Here is a 26,696-nt window from a genome sequence, read left to right as displayed (position 1 = left end):
AGAATAGCTCAAGAACAGCACACATTGAGCACAAAGCCCTAATTCAATTGTCATCTTCCCTTCCGGCAAGTAGATCTGTTGAATGCTTAATAAATTCCTCCAAAGACTTAAATGCACACTTGTTTCATCTGGCAATGAAATTACTTGAATGGAATATTCTGGAAAACTGCAGAGAGAAAGACAATAAGGAGGCGGTAATCTTATTACTCCACAGTGGCTGCCATTGTACTGTAAAAGGCTTCTGTTTAGTCTGGTCCTCCGCTCATTCCGCCTGTGCATCCATCTTTCCATTGAGGAAAACTTTGCAGAGCCAAGGATGAATGAGAACAATAACATTTCTGTGACGCGCAGCTGCATCAAGTGCAGATATGAGGGGGAGCTATTGTATCTGCTCTGACAACTTGGAGAATCATAACATACGAACTTCAACTATGAGCAAAAACACGTTTTTTTTTCACAGGGCTGCAAGCTAAAAGAAGAACAGCCTAGCAGAAATGCATGCCAGCCGTCTGCGAAAGCCCTCTCTGCACGTTCTATCCGACTCTAAAGAGCAACAAAACTGAACTTCGATAATGCCTTCCGCCTCGACTGTCTTCAATCATCTTTAGTTGACTTTTAAAACCCGGAGACTGAAACATATCAATTAACACCCTGGGCCTTTTCCATGTGACTGTGGCCCCTGTAAATGAGGAATCATCAGTAAGGGCCACGAGGGGTTAAGCTCCTCTTTTGAAGATTATGCTCCACTTTCCAGCAGCCAGCACCAGACGCTAGCCGGTCCCTCCTAATCCAGCACTGCAGGCTTTTGATATCGCCTACACGCATGTCCTTATTACAAGTTGGACGATTAAAAAACCAAGAGAGACAGAGAGAATGGAAGAGATAGAAAATTAGAGTGACAGAAGAGAAGGAAGGGCAAATGACAAAGACTTAAAGAGCCTCTCATACTTCAAATACACACAAGAAAACCATCGGTGTGAATTAAACACTGTACTGTGGCTGTTTTTTGGTTTCCCCTCAAACGCTGTGGCTGAAGCTTGAAATTGATTACTGAAAAGCTGTTTTGCTCGACCAAACAAAAGTGGTTACACAGCCGGTGGAAGCAAGCATTATGCAGCATGAACAGAGAAATATGCATTACGCAGACAAACATTAGTCTCTCATTGATTTCTTATGACATTACACTCCGCAAAAAAGTTACTGAGAAAACAACACGGCCGTAAAAGTAAAAGGAAGGAGCACTCCTTCCACCAGTCATACTGGAGGAAAGGATTACAGTAGTCTTGTTTGGCATTGGTTGTTTACCCTCCATTGTTTTCTCTAAGGTGCTTACTCATGTCAACGCCTTCAATAATTTTTGTCCCTCCATCTCCGATATGGAATAATCTCTGGGATAAAATCTGAACTTGGCTGCACACTTCCCACCAAACTTGACATAAATAATTCACAGCCATCTGCCACAGATCAACAGTCTGGAGAGGACTCAGGGGAGCTTAGGAACTGCCATTCTCTTGTTTGTTTGTTTTTTCTTCCCCAAAATGGACTCCTCTCTAGCGAACTCCCCTCTCTCTCTCTGCCAGGCAACCTGGTGCTGCCAGGTTACATGTGCATCGGGAGGCAGAGAAAGGACCAAATTCCATTCCACATTTCTCACCAACAGCTCAGTTCCTCCCAGTTAAGGAACAGTATCTAGAATGTACGTATTTATTAGGGCTGCAACGATTAATCGATTAATCGTAATCGAATCGATTATTCAATTAGTTGTCAACTAATTTAGTAATCGATTAATCAAATTGGTAACTAATCACTAGAGTTTTTTGCAATTTATCATGGGTGTTTTCCCACTGAACTATAATTCTTCCAGTGTTAAGTGTAATTACAGTGAGGAGTGAGCAATCTCTCTTCCCTTACAATCTGATGATAGTTGCTTATGCACAGTAGCGACTGCAAAGCAAAATATGACACATAATGCAGAATCATATGGTATCATACAAACATCATACAAACATGTATGAGGCCATTTTACCCAAGTAACATCTTATTTATGAGACATTACTTTACCATTAAAGCCAATACAGGTCTGTACCTGTGTGCAGGAGGACAGTATCAAGAACAAAACATATGGCTTGAATATGTATTATTAAATTACCTATTTGAGTTTAAATGAGTACTGTTCCTTTTAAACTGACATAGCTATTCTTTAATCAAATGTATGCAGTCAGAATAAGAGTAAAGGTACCATGAGTGGCTTTAATTCATTTTAATTTTGTTTGTCTTTTATTTGAATAGCAGCCTAATCAGCAGCTAATCAAAATGCAATAAATAATGTCTTTCTGAATTAATTCTGTATTTTTTGTTAGTTAGAACATCTAAAATAACCTAAAATATATTTTTACGGTGATAGCTAAATAAGTGTGTAAAATGTGCATTAACAGAGCAGCCAAGTTCAGAGTCATCTTTGTCCAATGGTTGCATCCTCATTTTCCTTCACATCATGTTGTGACCACAGCAAGACACACAGGAACCAGAGGACACAGCAAGCACAATACGTCTTCACACATAGGATCAAAGAACAGTAGCAGGGAACAGGATGCGATACTGAAAAAGGGATGTCCAAAAATAGAGACGATTGAGCTATAGTTGCATGAGGGGAAAGAGCCCTCACATTCTGCGCATTATCTTGAGGCACTGACACACCAACTAACCTGCAAGAAATATGCCGAGCACTCAGTAAATGGTACATTTATAGCACCTTTATACAAACTTACAAAGCAATTTACAATGTGCATTACATTCACCCGTTGACACATCGATGGCAGTAGCAACCACGCAAGAAAGACACCAAACTGCTCATCGGTATCTGTTAAGGGTTACTATATTGCTCAATGACAGTTCGACACAACGTAGGGAGAGCCGACTAGGAACCTTCTGATTCCAAAGCAGCCGCTCTCCTTTCCTCCTGAGCCACTGCAACCCCCGTCCAACAGTAAGGCTCGGCATTAACTGGTTATCCATGATTCAATCATTTCCACTAGAATATGAGGGAACTCTTGATGTGAGATTAGGAGTAACCCAACATCGACAAATCGTACCAATGCACTAGGCTTTGACATATCCACCACATTTGAGGTTAAACCAAGCCCCTACAAAATAAATACCCCAAATTAGAGCTCAGGAAGGAAAGGAAAAGAAATGGCTTAGACTGCTACACAATGAATGTACCAACACCAACTAAACCCTACAATAGCATTCTCATTGGCACACTTTCCAAGACCTGAAACGTTTTATTAACAGGCCGACTAAGGCCTCCAGAAGCAGCAGGCCCACTTTTTCTGTTTGTGTTCCAGGCAGGGGAGTTGCCCTTCATGACGAAGTATTGACGCAAGACGTCCCCTCCAACCCCACCCCCCAAAGCACGGACCTGCCAGCAATTACCCACTGCTGGAGGGAGGGAGGTAGAGAGAGAGAGCGAGAAAGGGGGGGGGGGGGGGGGGCATGCTCAGACGGCAGCACAGGAGTGTGTGTGCATTGAATTTGTACTGCATTTGTGTCTGTGTGCACTTGTGTGTCCAAGTTTGCATAGTCATGGGCCTGGCCCATGACTATGGTCTGAGAAATGAAAAATGCCAAGTTGCGTGTCACCAAGACAGCTGTTGCCACCCAAGTTTAAGTCACACAAAAGGCCCTTCGGTGTTCTAAATAGGATGCTGGTTTTAGAATGGGAAAGGACGACATGTCGGATATGTAAAAAGCGGTTTGCCATACTTGGGAGCGGTACCGAGGACAACATTAACTGCTCACAGAAGGTATGAGCAGTCAAATTGACGTTATTTCAAAAAAACCTGTCACACTCAATAACCAGTCAGAACGCCAAATAAATAAATAACACCAACAAATGTATGTTCTGGATGTGTTGTTTAGTTTATTCAAGGAGCCTTGAGTCTTGTCTTTTTTCTGGGAGTTACAACCGATCCACTACAATGCACATAATGTGATATTTAAAACAAATAAGATCTCTCACTTGTTGGAGAAGACAGCATGCCACAAAAAACAATGTAATTTCCACGAATGCTGGTTACACTTAAAAAATCTGCTTGGCCCAAGAGCACATTCTTGATCCAAAAGCAAGACAGATGATGGAACTGTGCAATAAGTGGAAAGTAGCACTTGTCTACCTTATTTGTTTTGAATTATTTCCCCACCTTTTAGGAGGCAACAATATTTTTCTAATCCCATTCTCCCTCTTGAAGGGGTCTTCTTCAAAAACGTTCAACATATTCAGGGAAAGGAATGAGAATGAGCAAACCCACATATCATTAGAAAGTGGGAAATAAAGCAAGGAAATGTGGCAACATTTAATTTACAAAACATTTATGAACCATAAACAACCAAAGGCAGAGGATGAGTGAATCGCCTCTTTCAGGGAGAGAATGTAACACATGGCCTCTGCCTGCAGTGTTCAGCCTAAAAAGGGGCTGCTCTGCATCCAGTTTGACGCACAAGCTCTTGGCCCGGGACACTGGCTCTCCGCTCACACAGCCAGCAAGGGGTGAAGGTATCAGCAGCAATACAAATCGCCCTGTGCTGGGCCAATAGTGCGACAACAATTAATCAATGGCTGTGACCTCATCGCCTTGAACATGGCCATGAAGGCCAAAGCATGCTCGGGAAGTGAGAACACAATCAGGCTTTTGTTGCGTCTGGGTCTACATCTGTCGGCCAAGCCTTAGCAGCAGAAAGCAGGGAATGCCAGAACCCCTCCATGGCTGTGATTCAGACAAAAAAAAACGCATCTGCGTAGGCAGCATGTTTAGTTGTGATTGGTTGAGTTTAAACACCCCAATGAATCCATTTTCTAAGCGTGCAAAGAAACCACTGTCCAATTCACCCTCGGCATTCCCCATTTGTGTTATTAACGGACTGCAAACGCCCGCAAAATACTAAAATGCAAAACTACTACAGAAAATCTCAGGCTGCGTGGGACATGAATTTGAGGAATTGCTTTATTTTCCTGAGTCAACATTTTGTTTGAACTCTATGATTATGTCATGCTTTCGCATTGACGACTGAACAAGCACTAGAGGAAGTGGATGAATGCATTCGCTGGAGCTGCGGTGTTCAAACTAAATTTGCGAGACCACAATTCTTCATCCACGGGTCATATTTTGGTTCTGCCAATCCCCCATTTTGGACGAGGAAAGAAAGAAAAGAAAGACATCTCACCAATGAAAACGTGGTTACAGGAAAAACTGGAGAACATGTCCTTTATTGACATACTCTCCATGTATGGTTTTGGACCACCGCAGTGTTTGGCCATACACAAATTAAAGCTAGGAGGAATGCTGGGAAACATGAGGCCGACTGCTGTGTCGTTTTCTCCCATGACAACCGGAAGTTCGCGCCACAGCACTCTTTCTATCCCCACTGAGTGCATCATTCAGCTGACACATCTCATCCTTTTGTGCCCGCCCCTCTGCAGTCTCACTCATACTGTAACTGTATGTACAGTATGCCATGCTGCTCCAGGGCACACAGCTATTGAAACTTGAATACAGATTGTATAATATATTATAGGGCTGCATCTATCGATTATTATTTTTAATTTTTTTAGATATATATTTTTAATCTAATTCTATGTGATCTTTCATATTTCACAGAGATTAACCATTTAACCCATATTTGGACTTCATCGTACAATGCTGGCAAATAACTGATCTATATACTGTACAAGCTCAAAATGAAGTTTGTAGAAGAGTTATTTTTGCGATTTCTGAAAATGTTGCACCCCTATATTTATACAGTGTGATACAGAAGCATACCGTCTACTATAATCTTGTATGTTTTCCACTACCGGGACTACCCCATTCCCTCAGGGATTAATACTGTATTTACATTCTATTCTATTCACTGTAAACAAGCTCCAACTGCTCAAATACAATGTGTCAGATGAATATACTGTACTGTGAAACTATGCATGCTGTCAGTTATGTCACCGAATCAAAATCGCGATTCATTCTAAAACTTCTGATTTTCTGAAAAACTGTCTAGACTTTGGAACAGCCTGCCCTTCCATATTAAGTGCTAATTAAAATGCCAACCACCGTCTGGTCGCCGAGTAGTTCATGAGCCAGCTTCCAAAACGAGCCAGAAAGTATACGGCTTCAACAACAATGAAGCTACAAGTAGATTGAAAAACAAAACTTTCAGACTTGATATTCATCAAATCACAGCAAAAACAGAGGAGTCAAGAGCAAGCTGAAACTTGACAGGTCAAGAGTAAGCAGGAAAAAAAAGAAGAAGAATTTTAGTTCAGTTAACAAACGCCTAAGTTGTTTAACTTAGGCCTTTAGTAAAGTTAAAGTATAACCATTTGTTAACTGAACTACAGATACATACTCGTCAGAGAAGACAGTACATTCTCTGTGTACCTCATATGACAATGTGTGGTACACAAGGTTTGTTTCAGACATGCTGAGAGCTCGAGCTTGGAGGCAGGCAATTCTGAGGACATTTCACAGAGTAAAAAAGGCATAGTGCCCTTTCATCAACAGGGCCCCTCTAAAATGGCTACTTGATAACTTCCTCCCTTACAGGAAACCAATAAAACGTGCAGAGATAAGCAGCTCATGTAATCTTTAATCTGATTCACTGCTTTCAGGAAACTGTCAAGGAAAACATTCAAAACATAATCATGTATTATGAGGCAGGCCTGAAAGGAGAGATGGTGTACACCAGTGGGTCCCAAACTTTTTAGCTTGAGACCCAAAAGAGAAATTAGACATTTCCCCTGGACCCAAACTAGTGAAAATAGCAGATCTACAAGCTGACAACACGTCGCGCCGTGCCGTGATCTTATAGATGAGCTATTTTCACTAGTTCTTAAACATTTGTTTTCCAATGTATGTAATTTCTTACACCCACTCTGAGCACGAAAATAGCATGGTTGTTTTTCCACCACCTGTGCGCAACCCAACACACACACAAACACACATGCACATATTAACTGTATATATGATGATTTCGGGTGTGCCAGTACAGTACAGTACAGTACAGTACAGGGTACAGTAGAGGGACCCTCACACAGTAACTCTGTAATTTCTCAACCGTTTCGGACGTAATCTAAGGAGCTCTCCAGGGTTTTGACCAGATGGATATACTAAGCTCTTCATTTCTGACTTCAACATGCCTCTCGTTCAAAATATGAAGCGAGCGATCATCAGCGACTTATATCGTAATCTTAGCGAGGTAAGCAAGCAAAAATATGTCTCCCGGTTTTTGTCCGGAAGGGAAGGGGGGGGGGCTTACAGAGTAAAAGCGGCCATATCTTCCCGGCACCCGAGCTTCTATTTTATCTTCCCGGCACCCGAGCTTCTATTTTGAAAGAAATCTCGGCGCTGATTGTGTTAATGAGGATTAGTGAGGACCAATTATATGAAGATAGGTTGAAATTGGGTCAATGAGTATGTATGTAATGTGTCAACATTTCCACATATTACACATATTTAAAATAACAATGCATTGCATTTTTCAGTGTGTAACTGCTCTGCCCTGCAATGGACGTGCCGTGCCCACTTATTGCCAACTGTCAGTTTACTGCACAGTTTACTGCGCAGTTGTGTTTTACCTTTCTGCATTGTTTATATGAGCCAGCGGGTTACAGAGCACAAAAACTAGAGCAAGAGCAACAGTATAAATATTGTGTGAGGGATTGACAGAAACAAGATCATCATTAACAATGTCCCAGTGTGACTTATCTGTCAAACACTGTCAGAAAGAATCATTTTAAAACTACACTATATGAAATGGAACAGTTCCTGTGACTATTCAGGAATGCTTGTTCTGAGGAAAAACCTTTTTAGTTCTTCATGCTGTTGTTTCGAAGACAATGAACCACAAGAAAATCAATGCGCACAAACATGCCTAGCACCATGCTACAGAGTGGAGCAGTTGCTACAACACTGTTGTTTTAACAATGACACAAGACGACAGTTTGCTCTGCCTGACCATATTCAGACTCATTTCACTCATGGAAGATTGAAGAGCTTTACAGCAGAGAATCCACAATCTAAAAGGCCAGCATGGTTTAGTCACCGAGGTGCAATCAATCATCATCTACCTAGCCCAGACAGAGAAACGTCACAATGCAATACTTCCAAGCCGCATGGTTCTCTATTAACCAAAACAATGTCAAGGCTTTGGCAGCGGAGAGTTGTCTGGCTTGGTAGTGTCTACAGTACAAGTTCATTCCTTCCCCCGTTGCCTCCAGACTCCACAGTAAATACTTCAGGATTCAATGTCGGAGACTTCTAATGTTAGAAATCTGTAACCAAACAACACTACCTTATCTCAAATGTCAAATAAAGGAAGGTTTACATACTATCATACCTGTGGGCCATTTATTTTTATTTTATCGTCAGGATGATTAGGTTAGGGTTTCTGCAACATGTCACCTAAGGAAGTGGCAACAACTATATCTTCCAGAGTGAGGAATAATAATAATAATAATAGCATAAACTCTGTTTTCATAAGCCGTTGTTAAAATGGCTGTTTACTACACCTTTAATGGCTGGGGGGGGGGGGGGGGGGGGGGACAAGAGGCAGAGTATAGTCGAGTATGGTGTGGAGCAGTTTGCCTTACAGATAGCAGACAAAACTGGTTAACTGGTTGTTGTCATAACTTTCATCACTGACTGCCCATGCACAGAATACATTCATTCAGTCAGTAGTTTGTGTGCCATATAGGAGATAACAAAATAACAATTCTTCTACATTCTCTAATTGTGTAGACTTTTGTAAATTAAGTAATGCAGATGTTTAACAATAATTTAACTTAAGAGCGCAAGTTTAATTTTACACTCTCAAGAGTTAAAGATCTACAAGGGTCCATTCGGTTAACAACTCTCCATCATTTAGCTGGGGACAACCTGGAACACCCTCAAGGACCACTGGTGGTCACCCAGACCACTGGTTGAAAACAGTTGTAAAGTACTGAGGCCATTAGCCAACTTACCCGGCCGACTGTGGGAACTCATGGCGACGGCGCTCAATGCCACCGTTGGTAGACGTGACAGCAGATGAGGTGTGAGTGGAAGAGGACGAGGGGCAGAGAAGGTGAAGAGGTGCCCCGGTAGTGAGGTCCTCGGTGTGCCTATGTGGCAGGTGGACTGACCACCATCAGCCACCTGGCCGAGTTACTGCTGCCAGGTGGCAGCTACCAAGGTCTCATGCGTGGCTGGTGGACACCTCGGAGGTGTGATCTGGCGGCTGGATTCCTTCCTGTGTTGCCCAGGTTAAGCGAGCTGCAAGAGACGGATACAAACATGTAGGCCTGTCACTCACAACCATTACATATATAATCGCCTGATCGCAATTATTTGCGATAATCGCAGTTGTTTCGCATAATCGTCAGAAGCATTTCCATTCATCTTAATCCATTGAAATCGTGGAAATAGCACATCTAAACCATTGCCTTGGATGAGGTGTTGCTGGTGTTGGTGTGTCCACAAAACTAAAATGTGGAAGTTTGACTTAGGACAGCCATATATGAAAGAACAAGGCATGGTTACATAGTAATAATGTGTCAGGTGTAAGAAGCGCTGTGTTGTCCCCCTGTCGCAAATAATTATACAACAATATTAGAAATTGAAAACTACTATTTCAAGTTGGGCGAGTCCATTTGGATACGTATTGTCGGGCTTTGGAGACTGAACTAGGCATATGAATTGATTTGGAGCGTATTCTGCAGGCACACACCATTGTCTCTTGCTGCTGCTGGCTGTACGGGCTGCTAGTAACGCTGGCCCGTCCCCGCAGTGCAGCGGTGGTACACAGAGACTCGACACAAATCACGATACATTGATTCTGTGCATGGTTCAATGAGGTTTGTTGTGGCTTTGGATTGGCTGCGCTGCGCTGTTTCAAAACATTGCAAACATCAAATAACTGTAGCATGCGCGTTGCTCTGCAGCCTGTTTTGCTGTCATCAGTGCCATGGATATTTGCCCCTCCCCTTCCCATTGGTTCCCATTGCCTAGAGGCAGCATTGCCGTTGCTTTTCGTCCCATTGGCTAGAAGCAGCCAATCACGTCAGTATGGACTAGGGTGTCGATCTGGTCGCCTAACTTATAGGGGTAAACACTGTTTCACATCTTCCTCTTTATTGGGAGAACCATTTAGACTGGATACAACCACATACTGTATGGCTAATAAAATGCAATAAAATATAAAATACAGCGAGAAAATGTACTCAGTAAAGCACAAGGTTTGTCTATAAATTGCTGTGGGGCTTCTGGTGCCACCATCTCCTTTTGGGCAATATACTAATATATCGCTGTTGTCGGGCAGCAACCTCTTATCTCCATATTTTAACTTTTTGTGTTTAACTTTTTTCGTAGTTTAATGGACCCTACTTGATCATATTACAGCGTCACAACAAAGTGTCAAAAGTAGCAGATCCACAAGCTCGAAACACAGTGCAAAAGTGCTACTTGAACACTGCTACTAGCTACTAGCGAATGTGAACACTGAAAATGAACAGGTCCAGAGACCCGACAGAGAGGATATGATACATGTGACCAATTAGTCAGTTCTTCATGGGCCCATGAGAAACGCATGCGTGCGGTGCGTGCGTGTAGTGTCAGAGGTTTGATCTCACTCACTCTCACTCCATTACCAATATACACATGCACACTGGTCTTAGCAGGCAGCCTGCTCACTGTGATCAAGTCATCTTTCTCAGGATACAATTTGACTCAGATGTGAACACAAACACATACAGCTAACCTTTGGCTATTTGAGTCTGTAACACAACACGGATATCCACATATCACACATGTAACTTGTGTCTGCAGTGGTGTGAAAACAAGTATTGAAGACCACCTGTGTACACACTAGTATAGTACATGGCCACACGTTACACGTACACAAAGTTTGTGTACGTTACACGTACACAAAGTTTGTGACGATCGTTCATCGTCTGCAGTGGTAGGTTTTATCCAAGCTTCTGGTCAGACTGAATTAAATATATTTATGAAATGTTTGATATAGATATGTGTCAACAATTAAATTGTATAATGCATAACAAATGTTTGTTAACCAACCCTGGCAGTGCCATTTTAACCGTTTCTTTATTTTATTGTGTTTCAAATGTAGCAAAAATAGCAGATCTACAAGCTACAAATCAAACCTGCTTGTAGTGCATACATATGTTTTGAGCCTCCCTGGTTAATTTCTGCAAGGCCTGGTGCTGCAAAGTATTTGTTTAGAATAGATTTCTTTGTCAAATGAATGCGTTCACTGGGGAAAAGAGATGCCGTCTATATACCGACAGTAAATGTAGCCTGAGAAGACCTTAGATCGAGAATGCTCCCGTCTCTTTATTCCTTAGAAATTATCCAAGCAGAAAATGTCTTGCCAGTAGCTGGTTCTCATTACAAGTTCAACAAACAATAAACAATAAACCTACGATTTACAAAGCTGTTGGTTAAATACATTTAAGACATCACCCGTTTGCACAGTTGCACACAAGCCTGAGAACTACAGTAAAGTGAGCTGCACCATCAACATTTAGATAGCAACACACTGTCAACACACTGATGCTTTTTCATATTCTTCAGTTCAAACACATATTCTGCCAAAAACCCAATTAAATAATTAATCACAATTATGTGCATAACAGGTAATCGTCAAGTAAAAGGCGTATGTGCTGCCAACGGCGCAAGGTTTCCGACATGCTTGACTCTCCATCTCAGATTCATTCTCCTGCGTGTGTTTGATTGAGTGTGTGTGTGTGTGTGTGTGTGTGTGTGTGTGTGTGTGTGTGTGTGTGTGTGTGTGTGTGTGTGTGTGTGTGTGTGTGTTCGACACATCGATGGCCTGTAGCGGTACTGAAAGAGGGTGTTGAGTCGGCTGACGGATCTGCGAAGGCATGAGGTGTGAGACACAAGCCCTCAACACATCAATAGCCACAGCAACGCTATTCTCAGCCACAGACTCCTATGTTTAGCATGTGTTTTTAACAGCGTGTCGCAGCGTGTTAGCAGTGACCTCAGAGACACTCTTGAGTCTCTCTTCTGCACACGAACATGCTGTACACATGCAGCATGCGAGATCCAAAAAAAGAACAAGGGAATACAAATTGCTGTTATCGCAAACACACTTGACTTGATTAAATTAGACACGGCATGGCTGGCCCATTCACTGACACTGTGCTGCTCAAATATGAGCTAAGCATTTCTTAATGTTCCATATCCATGTTTTGCGCACGTTTCTGCGCAAAACATCACTTTTATACATCACTAGAATATATGAACACCAAATTATGTACAGGAATGGGCACAGAATTTATATTATTATTAGGCAAGTGGTCCGCGAAGCTCACTCGCACTCACGCACACACGCACGCTAGTTATGTTATTTGTCCGGGCTGGCTCGTGTTGTCTGACACGCACGTGCGACCTGTCGTTGCGGTTGCACACACACGCACGTGCGCGTGACCCATCACCGGATGTCACACACGCACAAGTGCTCAACCCGTCGTTGCACGCCAAGTAAATGATTTGCTTTTTCGGGTAGCCCGTTTCTCATGCAGGAGTCCATACTCCTTACTGAGATCATAGTCAGTGAAGCTGGGCTTGACGTTGGAGTGTGTCCGTGTCGAGACTCGAGTGACAGTGACGGTGTAGTTTCTCTGTGGACTGTGGCCAGTGAACGGACACATGCACAGTACGGCCAGAAGGTATAACGCAAACACTTCTTCACAACATGCATTTCAGTCAGAGGAATACAATGGAGGTATATGGAAGGGACTATTAACTAATGAATTAAATAAACAGCGTTAAATTTGTTAAATTGAAAAAAGGGCTTTGAGAAGCCCTGCATAATGGAATGGTCTGTGTGCAAATTCAGATCAACTGGGCAAGCCAGTGAGGAGCAGGGGCCCAGGGGGGCTAGGACAGACAGACGCTTAATTAATATTAAGATTGCTGTCGGACGGAAACTTTGTATAGGTACAAAACTGTTACTTTTCAGGAAATAGGAAAAAGTGGATCCAATGCAATTATTATTTTGTCACAGGGCCAGGCTATTAATATTTCCATGGTCAAATATAAAACGCACAGACATACTTATTTCTATTTCAGCCTGGAATCCCTATCCCCGCTTTGGGCATCTCAAACATTTTTCAAAATAGCAAAAAAACGACAAACTCACAATGCATCGTGACACGTTGTGAGCTTGTAGATCATGTGTTTTCTGCCTTTACATATTCCAAGCTACATTTAGCTTGGAATAGATTTATAAATAGCGAAGACTACAGATACATTAAAACAGGGAGCAGAAAGCACATCTTCACAGTCTTGTTGCCACTTTCACATGAGACAGAAAAATATATATTTCAGATTTGACAAAACATCATATACAGTATGTCCTAAAGAGTTACTTTGCAGGAAATGCAAAATAAGAACCTGTGATCCAAATGATCAAATGTAGTTATTTAGCCACAAGCTTTTGTTAATACTTATCATTGGTCAGATATTATGCCCAGTCAGACATACAGAAAATGTAACAAAAATAGCAGATCTACAAGCTCAAAACACACTATGATGCGATGTGATATGTTTGCTACTTGGCGCGACACTATCATGCGCAGAAGGACATTCATTCATACGAAAAAACATAAGTTCATAAAAAGTTTAAATTTGGAGATACAAGGTTTCTGCCTGGCAGCAATATGCGTCTGTAAAACATTCTGTGGTACTTGACAGAAATACAACTCTCGGGTCTCCTAATGGACTTCATTTCCCAAGTACTCCGAGGCGTGCCTGAAGTAATCATGACAGCATAAAAATAACATGTGGTCGGCATAGCGAGCGGTAAACAACAATTAGGGACCCCTTGCATAGCACGCGGAATGAATCATTGAAAATGCTCTTGTGCTGCGCAGACAGCCTCAGCCTCTCAGCCCTAATTGACAATGAATAATTCAGCTGGTGAGCGGGATTAGTGGCCGCGCCAGCGTGCCATTGATTGACATGTTTATGTTGTTGTTATTTCTTTTTGTGGGATGCCAACGTTTACCGGCATGTCTTTTTAGTGGCAAAAAAAAGGCTTGGGATGCGGACCATCCGAATGCACAGTATAGAGCTTGCATTTCCAAAATAGACTTTAATAAAAACTATGACAGGGATCATTAGGAAGCAGATTTTTTGTTTCAAAACAAGACCAGACAGTGCGGTAAGGAGATGACTTAGTACCTGGCAGTGGTGGAAAGTAACTAAGTACTGTACTTAAGTACAATTTTGAGGTATATAAAATACTTTTACTTCTACTCCACTACATCTCGGATGCAAATATTGTACTTTTACTCCACTACATTCATTTGAAAACTAAGTAGTAGTTACTTACTAGTTACTTCGTAGATTTTGATAATTACCGGTATTACAAAACATACATTAACCAATTCAGCCCTATATACATTCCGGGCATTTGAAAAAATCCGATCTACAAGCTCATGCACTAGCTTGTACTAAATCTGCCATTTTCAAAAGATGTTTACATACATTTGAAAACTTTAAATGAGACATTCTGCATAAAGAGTACTTTCTACTTTTGGTACTTTAAAGGGGAATTTCTCCCTAACCCTTTTTTTACAAAAGTAAGTTGATAATTATGTATATTGACCAAAGAATTAAATAAAAAGAAAATAAAGATATAGGGCGCTGGTCCTGGAACTGGTCCTCCAGCTGCTCCTAGAGGGGTCTAACGTCAGCTCACCTAGACTAGGAAGAGTGCAGTGTCAACAATGCATGGAGTGTTGCTGTCACATCATCTAGAACAGATGTGAACAAAAAACAATTGCGCGATTAAATAGGAGTTCTAGCGTTAGACCCCTCCAGGAGCAGCTCCAGCTCCAGCGCCTTTTTTTATTTTTATTTTTTAATATTTTTTTTGGGTCAATATACATAATTATCAACTTACTTTTGTAAAAAAAAAAAAAAGGGTTAGGGAGAAATTGCCCTTTAAGTGCATTTTTGATGCCAATACTTTTGCACTTTTACTCAAGTACATTTTGAATTCCGGACATTTAGTTTTTCCAACACTGGTACGCGGAGGCCCAGACAGGATCTTACGTGCTGCTACGAAGGACAGTGGCAGGAGGCCGAGGTATGGCTAGGCTGTCAGTGGACCACTGTAGGGCATGGCTTTAAAGAGACGACCCAGTTTGAGCCATAGAAGAGTACATCATAACTTTTGATTATCGGGACTGGAAGGAAGCCAAACAAAAATAGGTTTTACTCTTTGTGCACACTACAGGTGATGGAAATAGCCTGCATCCTGTATCCAAAGGATGCAATCATGTCACCCTCCAGGGGTCCTGGGATGCAATACTGTACTCAGTACTGTAATCTAACGTCGTTGAAGTAGGACTGTAAAGTAAGAGTGAAAGACCACCCCTGGGTCCTGGGACCCATTACTTTCAAAACCTATTTATTTACATCACAATAAAACACAAGCTTGGTCATTGTCTGGAATTTTTGTATTTCGTTGCAGTCAAACCTTGAATCGTGTGTATGTGTATGTGTATGTGTATGTGTGTGTGTGTGTGTGTGTGTGTGCACGCGCGCGTGCGGCAGAGGGAAGGACTGAGTGAGTTTGCAGAAAGAGGGAAAGTGACATCCTACCTGGCATGACAGGGATGCCTTTCTCATGTTTACAATACTTGCCGCTGCTCACTCATGTTTGCAAGAGAGTAACACGGTCAAGTGTAACCGCGGGACATCACATCAATCAGCCCGTTACTGAAAAGACGGGCTGAGGAATGCAGCTGCTGAGTAACAAGGACGTGGGAGGGGGAGGGGGGGTCATGTTTCTTGTTGATAATATGAAGGTGAAAAGGGATAAGACAGGTAATGTGTCAAATCAAAGGAATACGTTTGTAAAGAACTTGTTGATGTTGAATATAAGATGAGATGGTATAATATACAGTAGTACACAGGGCACTTTAGTCTGTCGCAGTTAAAAATCCTAAGAAGTGAGCAAACCGGTATGGGAAAATCCCTGACTGTGTTTGAATTGGTCGTTTTATGTTCATAGCAAAGGCTGTAAAACAAGTCTCACCAGGGCGGGGGGGGGGGGGGGGGGGGGGGGGGGGCATTTTTCGGAACCACCGCAACCCTACATACTGTACATCGTATGACAAATAGAGAAAATAACAACATCTACAAGCTAATGTGTCATGATGTGTTGTGCATTTTCTCCTCTTTTTTGTTGAACTAATATAATCTGGTGGTTGGCTCAGAGCGCCGTCCATAGAACTATGGGCGAGACTCTTGGATTGAAAGCCGATTTGGCCGGAAACTGCAGTCAGGAAGTAAAAATCATAAATCTGCTATGTAACATGTCCCACGATTGTCATTTGAATCCACCCAAAACATACTTTCTGTAAGCGAGGATCATGTCGTTTAGAGAACTGAGCCGCAAATCAAGCTTGTGTTGAGCCAAAAAGAAGAAATCAGAGATATTAGCGTTCTAAAAACTGCGTCGCCATAAACAGCATAAGCCAGCGGAATTTCCTTTTTCTTTTTTTCACCGCACCGGAACCGGAGTGTTGATGATCACCCGTAATCAATTGATATTAAAGAAAAGATGACCTCGGTGGCGAGGGCCATTAGAAAATAGAGTGAGTTAATTGTTAAATTGTGATATTATCAAAACATAAATATCACACATATCAGTCTACATTTCCCAAAAGGAAAATGCATGTATTTCAATCAGTCTAACCACAGAAAACATATCATAAATGACACCTCTCTCCATCTGCGAGTACTGAGTACATCTGTATTTCACGTATCTCGAGAACAACCGAACAACTTCAAACTCAGCATGCGCGTCGCAGATGAACCGAAGGTGTGTTGTGCGGCTGTGCCAGTACATTCGGTCGAAAAGGTGATTGTCCAGAACCGTCGATCCCACCGCTAAGCCCATATGTGGTCATGACTCATGCCCATATGAGACCGACCGCCATCAAGCTCGGCGTGCGCATGAGGTCGTTCTGGCGTTGAGTCGTTCAGATAACATGAGTTTTCTTTGTTTTTGGTTTTCAATTGTTAAAGAAAGCTCGGACACTACCGGCCTCAAGCCAAGTTTCAAGGCGGTCCATACAGCTTGTGTATTAACAAAAAAAACCTACAGTACGCCAACTTTCGGCCAAAGCAAAATGGGTAGAGACTAGAGGCTATCTGGTAATCAGAAGGTCCCCGGTTGGTGTGCCCCTGAGCAAGACAAGCAAATAAGTGAGGACTAAAATATGAATTATGATAATAATCATTCCTTTTCTCACTCTTTCCTTTTACTTTATCATGCCTGAAGCGTGAAAACTTGATTAGGGCTGAGATACCGGCCTCTGACTTCCTTTGAGTGAACGAGAGGTTTTCAAGCAGGCTGCCTGCATCACATGTAGCCTCCAATCACGTTGTAAAGCACTGAGTGGGATACACTCCGTCCATAATAGAGTCGTGAGTCCGCCTCGGCCATCATGACGTTCCAGACACCCCCGCGCCGTTCCCCTGGTGACAAAGGACTGTCTATTCGGAATCAGACAAAAAGCAGGAAGTAGCCACTTTCCACGCCGTCTGTTCGGCCTTCTGAGTGACAGTAGCCCACTCAACTTCCCCTGCCTTTCTCTCTCGTCCTCTCTCTCCCCCCCTTGCTCGCTCTTACACCATCACACTCTCTTTAACCCATTTCATATCTGTCATTCTCTCCCTTGACCCTCCTACACCTCTCTACCACTCAATCTACACTAGGGCTGTCGGAATGAATTTTAGGAGTCGATTATAATTTGAATATGAAACAAAAAAGGAATAATCTTTTGAATGATGAAAATTTGAAACTCACATTTACAATTTAGGCATTTAGCAGACACTCTTAATCCAGAGCGACTTACATTAAGCAAGAACAAAAGCATGGGAATACATCACATATATAAAAAGCATTTATTTGGATGTCGTTTTATTTTTTTCCTCCATACTGTAGATGACTCTCTTCCTGACCTACCGAACCAATCCGTCTCAAAGCATGTGCAATACTTATTAATTCCCACTCATGCAAAGTAAATCTTTACGGTTACATAAATGACATACCCAGCCTCCTACTCCCGCAGCCTCATGGCAAATCTTGATTGTGTATCAGCGATTTTGAGTGGCCATTAGGGTTCCCAACCGCCCCGTAAAATACGGGATCGTACCGTATTTGGCAACTAAAAGACCTGTAATTAACTGATACGGGACGCACTTAGTCCCGTATTTTGGGGACATGGAAGAATGACAGCGCTGAATAAGAAGGGGCAGCTATCTGAGCTATGGGAACAGAGGTGCTGACTCAGCTCATTGGTCAGTACTCTTCATAGGCATGCAGCAGAGCCAATCACTATGCAGTATCGTATCTTAGAAACCATATATTTCAACACTGTGCGTTCAGACTTGGATGGTAACTTAGAGCGGTGCGATTACATACAAAGTCAATGCATGAGAATGGCGCTGCACAAACAGGATGAACCGAGGCGAATATATATATATATATTCAGCCTTTGACTCTACCTCAGAGTCAGAAAGTTCTAGTAGTGAGAGAACTTGTAGAAGAGGTCAACCTTCTTTCTCCTGGCCTGGGCCATGGCTCAGTGGTCCAGGCACCTTGGCTGGTAATCCAGTCTGGCAGTGTGCCGCGGGTTCGACTCCCGATCCCAACGCCTTTACTGCATGTCTTCCCCCCCATCTCTCTCCCCATTTCCTGTCAGCCTACTGTCTGTCCCTCCATAAAAAATATAAAATAAAGGCGAAAAAAAAGAAAAAAACCTTCCTCCTCCGCCAAAGAAAAGCTGACACAGTTCCTTGTTCATAAAGCAACTCTAGGAGGCTAACATGGTAGGTCAAATAAGCATGTTGATGGCCAGTGATTCCCAACCTTTTTCATGGCAAGGACCTCCAAATTGACACTCATTAGCCCACAGACCACCATTTGAAAATATATACCAGAGACCCCCATTGAAGATCTTACGGCTCTAGCAGTGATTCTCAACCCGTTTAATTTCAAAGACCCCAGTTTGACATGAATTAGTCTATGGACCCCCATGTAATGGCATTTGGAAGTTGGAAGGGGTAGAGCAAGGTTTTAGGTCAGTGCAGACTGCAGATTCATTCAAGACATGTATACTTTCCAAATCATACCTTTACTAACATTTTTATTTTGTTTTGTCAATTTCATACTGCTAAATGTTCAATGTAATTAAGTACCCCAACACTGATACACCATGATATTTTTAAACCAATAAGATCAACTAAATCATATTATAAAGTAGATGTAATGACTAATATTTATTCATAAAATAATGCATACTATATAGCACTTTTACACTGTCAAACAGCTCATATACATGTCAATACAGGTCAGGTAGTATTTGATATTATATATCTCTGCTGTCGGGAAGAAACCTCTTAACTACAAATTGTTCATTTTTCAGGAAATGAAAATTATTCGTTTTTCAGGAAATTAAGAACACCTTATATTTTCAACAAAGCAATACTGCCCCATCAAAGTTGGTGTTGTGAGTTTATATATTGTCAATTACTTGCATGAGAGGGGGAGCGGTGGTGGAGTTAATTGCTTTAGCAGACAGTTTGAGAGTCCAATGGAGTAAATAGGTTTTCTCCAAAGCGTTTTTTACTACTTTCCATTTGTTCAATATTTACACACAGATGTAAAGGGTGTTCAAAACCTAAAAAATTTAGTTATGAGGTTTCCTTCCGACAGCAAGAAAAATATTATATTACAATTACAACTAGAAATACTGTTCCTGAAGAAACAATGTGGTGTCGCTGCAAGCCAAAAGATTGTACTACAAATGCAGTCAAGACAAGGTCCCCCAAAAAAATTGCACTGTGTTGTTTAATTTAATTTAATTTAATAGTTTGACACAAAAGATACCTGAAATTGGGGGGGGTTTGACCAGAAGATGACTCACTTCGCCGCAAGGCCAGGAGATGTCCCTTATTTGAAAATCTGGGAGTTGGCAACCCTAGTGGCCATGAATCACAATATGAGATGTTACTGTAGGCTACATGTTGTTCACGTCTGTCACTCCAGTCCGGACCCAGTTAAATATACAGTCACACTAAAATGCACACTGCTGTCTCGTGTCTCATCACAACCGACGTGCTTCAATGCACGACCCGTGAAGTCGGGGGAAAGAATACAAAAAAGAAAGAAAAGGAATAGACAAGGACAGAGACGAAATGTTTTTATAATCGTCATGGGGGCCCGCCCCCCCTCCCCCTGCGGGGAAAAAAAAGTTGTTGTTTTTTCCACTTTTTTCCACTGTGACACGTTTAAAAAGTGTTACAAATAAGTGTTTAGTACCTAAGATTATAAACAGAAGAGCATGTTTAAATGCCATGATTGCAGGCTAGTCCTGTCCACCTCTGCAGGTTCTGTGTTCTGTCGCTGGGACGGCGGAAGGTTTCAATGGCAGGCTGGCATCGCTGTTGCCAGCCAAGGTGTTCTTGCTGGTGGTGGTTTCATTGTGAACAAGTAGCCTAAGCAGAGTACAATACTGTATGCATGCATAACCTTACCTACCTGGCAGGTGAAAACAAGCCCCAAGATTAGCGTTTCAATTCCTGATCTGCATGTATACAAGTGGACAGGCAACGCGGTCCACCCCCCACCACCCCCGCCCGGATGGTTAGAGCGGCGCGATTACATACAAAGTCAATGCAAGACGAGAATTGCGCGAACGGGCGCGGCGCAATTATGGGGGCCGAGGCCCCCTGGCCCCCACAGACTCTACGTCACTGGACAAGGAGGAGTGACAAAGTGTTAGCATTGCAATAAGCTAAGCTAACAACAACACCACCTGGCTGGTGGTGATGTTAGCTTAGCTTGCTGCTTATCTGATTCAACTTCACTTCATCTCCGCCTGTAATCTATCTTATTTTGTTACCCTGACACCGGCGCTGCAAAAACAGGCAGATCTACAAGCTCTCAAGGCGTCCGTGACGCCTTGAGAGCTTGTAGATCTGCCTGTTTTTCAACCCGCAGTGAGCCGTTCTCACATTTCTTTTATAACATGAATATATTGTCCATCAGCGATTTTGGGCCAGAAGATGGGTGATAGGAAGAAAATGGCATATCGCCCAACCTTGTAGTCATGCTGTAGTACTGTACAAGCCCTCCTGTCTGTCTGTCTGTCTGTCTGTGCAACAGTGACACTTGGTGGTGAACAAACGCTATTTCCGTGCTGGGACGGACAGACCCAGACAGCCAGGGACACACATTGCTGTGCATTGGAGTGGATGCACCACTCAAAAAATAGACTGACATTTACAAAGATTCTACATTCACTCAATGTCTTCAGGTTGCCATTTTTTTATTTTTTGTATCCATTCTTGAAATATTGTGATAAAAAGACAAACTGAAAAAACAACCCCTATCCAACACTGGTGGCGGGGGCAATACTGTAGATAAATAAAACCACTAAACAACTTTTTCATATAATCACTGTCATGTACACGGGTGAGAATGGCTGGGTGTGAGGCAGGTTGTGTGTGCGCCATGGAGCCCTGTCACCTTGTTCATCCCTGAGCAGGACAGTGCCCTTAATAGACCCCATTAATATCCATTAGTCTGACAACATCCACAAGACAAACAATGCCAAGCCCTCAAACCCTTCTTAATTGAGTTTGGGGAAGCAGGATGTGGTGGAAGAGGTTCAAAGCCGGGCCAGGACCCTAGCAAGGTACAATGGTGTTAAATGGGCTTATTAACAGAGTGCCAAGTAACCGTAGGGCGGATGAGGTGAATAAGGGTCACTCAGGAACAATGATTCAGAGGTACAAATGTGTTGGTGGCAATGAGGAGAATACTACCGTACAATCTCATCAGCTGAGAGGCCAAGACGCTCTGTAGTGGACGATTAAACGTTTCTTTGTTGCTTTCTGCCAACTACTTACTCTAATTTCAGTCCCTCTCTAAGCCATCTATCCCTCTGTCTCCAGTAATAGGTTATCTCCCATAACAGATTACTTTGTCTTTTTGAAAACGAGGACTGTAACAGAGTCAAGCCTAGTAAAACCTAAGTATTTCAAAATGTATCAGTGTGTGTTTGCATTGAAACTAATTGCACTACATTTCTTCAAACAGAAAAATAAAAGTGAAAGCACATACAGCAAACATTGACAGTATATTTGAGTAGAGGTTGCAATCCGGAACATAATGTTAATGTATGAAATGTTATTCTAACAAATCTGTAATAAGTATGTTAATACAATTTAGCTATGCACATCTGCAGTGGTTGGAGGTAGTCTGCAATCTCCCTACGAGAAATTAGACCCTGGTGTCAGGTATGACACCAGGTGTGTGTGTGTGTGTGTGGACATTTATGACCGGACACAAACACCCAGCATCCAAGTGTTCTTTGCACAAAAACATCTACGCTGGGTGGGGCATGTAATCCACATGCCCGCCCAGAGGCTCCCCCGGCAGATTCTCTACGGCCAACTCCAGGAAGGCCGTAGGTCTCCCGGGGGACAGCGGAAACGTTGAAGCACTGTGCTATCCAACGCTCTGCACTGGAAGACCTGGCTGCTGATCGCCATCAGCCACGAGGGTATCGCACACCTCCAGGAGCAGACCACGGAGAGGAGAAAACAGCAGCACATACCTGTACAGCGACACCAGCGTGCTGCAGGGGACCTCCCCTCATCCGAGGACTTCATCTGCCCCACATGTGGCAACCCATACAGCTCACGCATTGGCCTGCATAGCCACATGCAATGGCACCGTCGCAACCCCCCTCAATAACCCACGCTTGGAGCAACGTCATAATCGAAATCAATGGACAGCCATAAGCAAGTGTGTGTGTGTGTGTGTGTGTGAGAGAGAGTGTGAGAGAGATATCTTGCTGAAATACGAGCTTCGTTTAGCCCTGTTCAAGCTTACAGTGCCATTCTCCTCATATCACAGATAGAACAGGCACATGCAAAATAGCATTTGTAACGTTTGGACAAAATTTGTAGGAGTAAAACGTATACAACACGTAACAGTGTATTCATAATGTATAGTAGTGCACATACAAAGTTATAAAGATCGGTGCAGTTATATGTGTACCTAGTTATAAGTTACCTGGTGGGAATGTGTGTGCATAATTTCACGGAAATCACAGGCTGTGTTAATGATTTGAGGCATTTTGTTCAAAAATGACCAATCCTGCAAAGTTTGGAAGGCAATCTTAGGTAATGGGGATGGAATATGGGAAAGCCGACAGATGCGTGTTGATCGCATTACTATGGAGATAGTGTATACCGATTTGCGTGATGTATGGATGAAATATGTACAAGTAATGTACAGAAATGCGTTTTACTAAAAGCGGCCTCATGATGGCGCTGTAACAGGCCATTGTGGAAGATTTGGGGCAGAGGTTCGTCATTGGCATCCAGGGAGTGTGTGTGCACAGTTTGGCATCGACCGGGCCAACAGTGCCGGAGATTAGCTGTACGCAGACGGACAGACCCACACACGGACGGACGGACGGAGTGCAAAACATACTCTCTCCCCAGTACCCATGCCTTCGGCCTGGTGGAGACAACAACACATAATACATCAGAAGTCTGTGGATGGAAGTGGCTGAGGGGAAGACTCCAGCCAAGCTGTTTACACAGTCCTGCTGGTTGAGTGTGCTCCTGCACCACAGGGTCCTGTCACAACAGCACCATTGATACACCCCCATTAGTGTCCATCAGTCTGACAATATCCACAAAATATCCAAACAATGCCAACTCTTGCTAATTGATTATTGGAAGATAACTTTGGAACTTGGAAGGTCAAGCCAAAATCCCAACAAAGAACAATGGAACGGAGATAAACACGTTTATTTCATTACGGGATGCGGGGACGGGTCCTCTTTTCACACTTTCAGGGTCAATTGAACACTCAGAATTGTGAGGATTCACAAGAAGGAACTGTGCCATGGATGAAAGCAAGAAAGTATCCCTCTACTCCAGAACTGATGGTAAGATAGCAAAACAGAAAATACACGTTGACCTACAAACAAGTCTGTGCTCAGACAGGTTTAGATTCAGAATGTGTTCTTTTGATTACGCACAACCGGACAAAACTGACAAAGGGGTGCGTGTGAATCCTTATAAATGTTGAGAACATGGACTACATTTATATATTTTTGTGTAATTACATGACAGCAATTACAATGACAGCCAAATGAAGTGAAGAATATCTGAGCTCACCGTTCTCGGTTTAACCGCATCTGGGCGTATCATATCCGTACATTCTGCGAAAATAGTCATACATTCAGTGAAAATATAGGCTACAAGCTCCCAACCTGTCATGACACATTGTGCATGTGTATATCGGCTAAAGGGATTTGGTGTAGAGAGAAAAAAAAACGGAGTGGTGCAACTCCGTGTGGGGTTCCCCGGGGGGTCCCCGGACCTTCCAGACCGACAGGGTGCCCGCACCCAGGGGACCGGGGCCGGTTCCGGCGAACCGCCCGCTTCAGAAACGGTTGAGAAATGACAGAGTTACCGTGTGGGGGTCCCCAGGGGGTCCCTCTACTGTACTGTACTGTTACATGGCTGCTAAAAACTCAGCTTCCCATCATGCAGCTGTGCACGGTGTGAAGCTCAATAGCACCACTTTGTCATCTGTTGGTATCCTAAACAGACATCGTACCCTAAACAGACATACATAGGGACAGACATAGGGACATATGTCCCCATGTCTGCCATGGGGGCCAGTCTTCTAGATATTGACTTATAAAGAATGTAGATAATCCTGTGAAAAAACAACATAGCTCCGCATAGGAGTGGCTGCACCACTCAAAAAGGAGATGACCATGTATAGACCTGATTTTGGGTTGGCCCCCAGATGACAGTGAAGTGACAATTAAAGTTGGACTGCAATGGCTTTTTCAAGTGTCAGACTGAAACGGAAGCCTGTACGTTTCTTAATCAATCAGTGCCCGATCCCTTCAGGCTATGGGATATTTGTAGCTCTGTTACACACAGGTGCAGTGATTGAGATTACAAGTGAGAGAGATGGCCAGCTAAGCATGATTTTTGTTGATGTGGCAGAGTCCTGCACGGGTCCAATTTTCGATACCCGCACCCGCCCCGCCCGTCAATTATCAGTTCCGCAACCCGCCCGTTACCCGTGGTTATATAAAACTCGAAATCAGATCCACCCCGCCCATCAAAAAATGTACCTGTTACCCGCCCCGTTAGTATCACAGGCACCGATCGATATCATTGACTTTATTTCATCACCGCATGTGGTGTTGGTGGTGGTGGTGTGGGCGGCGGCAGTGCGTTGCACGCGGAACAGAAGACATGTAGTTGACCGAGGCTAACAACATAAAGTTATATCATGATTTCGACCTAAATGGCATAATATATCAACAAGGAGAGGATGATAAAAAAAGATTAGCCTGATGAGTCGCCTGTCTTGATCCAAGGCTGTTTCAAACACGGTCATCACTCATCAGGCTAATCTTTTTAACTTTATTTACACTTAGACAGAGTGACGCATTAGGCCAACATTACCTGCGTTAGCTTTACATCTTGTGTTGAATGTTGGCATTATAATCCCTTGGTGTTTCATCAGCGCGAGCGAACGAAAATATAGGCTACAGGCTGCAGCCTGGTGGGAACAAAACTCCACACGTGAAATGCTACGATAAGGAAGCAAGGATTCGGTCGTGATGTCACTGCTATACAACAAGGAAGTAGCACAGGGAAGCACAGCAGCAGAAACAGAACGCCATTATGAAGGAATCGGCAGTGACGTGACATCACTGACGATTCCTTGGGCATGTGACGGATTTAACTTTAACTCTCCGCTGTTTAGCTCAGCCCACCCACCACCCGCGTTGCGTTGCGTTCCACCCGCACCTGTTAATTTATAAAAGGTATATATTCCGCCCGTTCCCACCCGTCAAACTCGGGTATCCGACCCATTGCAGGACTCTGCTATGTGGCATATTTCTAACCTATATTGTTTTCAGATACATATTTTAGCGTGCTGCTTAAGTTTAAAAATGAGCAAAATACACTGTCTGGATGTCATCTCGAATGATGATTCAAAACGGAGTAGCTCCGTAATTAAAAACAGGTGAACGAAATCAAGATTCAAGAACGTCGATGTATGTCAGTCATCGCAGGAAGTAATTCAAATTGGCTTTTTTTATATGAAAATATAATGAGTTGGTAACCAAATGGACCTTTGATCTTTAACTCTTGAGTGTAAAATGAAACCATGGGTCCATTTGGTTTAATTTTATACTTGATTAAAATGAATAGCATTAGTTAAATTATTGTTAACGCATTCAGACCAAATGGTGGTCCGTGGCTCAAATGCTGAATAAATAATGGACCTTGGTATGAAAAGGTTGAAAAGCAGAGCCAGCTTTGACATTTGTGGAGCACTCCATCTACACAGTATGTGACAGGACTTCAGGAACTTACAGGAAGCCAACATTATGTGAAAGGAAATCTATCTGGCAAATTGGTAGGCCAGGCTAGACATGATGCGAAGAAGAAAGAGCAAGTTTAATGCCTTCTTCTGTGATTCCTGAGCCTCTCCACCCGTTTACACATCTTCAGAAGGTGCATTGTGATTCTGGGGGTAAATAA

General features: G+C 42.9%; 2 protein-coding genes across 2 annotated transcripts in view; both read right to left on the bottom strand.

Annotated features, from left to right (window-relative positions):
* The window catches only part of hdac4 (histone deacetylase 4), a gene marked incomplete at its 3' end in the record, with an annotated part of 212,896 nt that overhangs the window by 184,005 nt on the left and 2,195 nt on the right, over positions 1–26,696 (bottom strand). Inside the window, exon 2 of the mRNA XM_079517717.1 lies at positions 9,011–9,299. Within this exon, the coding sequence (XP_079373843.1) occupies positions 9,011–9,032 (22 nt within the window). The 5' untranslated portion in view covers positions 9,033–9,299. The remainder of the gene's footprint in view (positions 1–9,010; positions 9,300–26,696) is intronic.
* The window catches only part of LOC306934906 (lactase/phlorizin hydrolase-like), a gene marked incomplete at both ends in the record, with an annotated part of 64,562 nt that continues 47,088 nt past the window's right edge, over positions 9,223–26,696 (bottom strand). The window contains one exon of the mRNA XM_079517716.1: positions 9,223–9,299. Coding sequence (XP_079373842.1) covers positions 9,223–9,299 — 77 coding nt within the window. The remainder of the gene's footprint in view (positions 9,300–26,696) is intronic.

This window comes from Electrona antarctica (genome assembly GCF_951216825.1).
Source record: "Electrona antarctica genome assembly, chromosome: 13".
Classification (NCBI taxonomy): domain Eukaryota; kingdom Metazoa; phylum Chordata; class Actinopteri; order Myctophiformes; family Myctophidae; genus Electrona; species Electrona antarctica.
The sequence above is the reverse complement of the archived record's forward strand: the minus strand, read 5'-3'. Positions and strand labels throughout refer to the sequence as shown.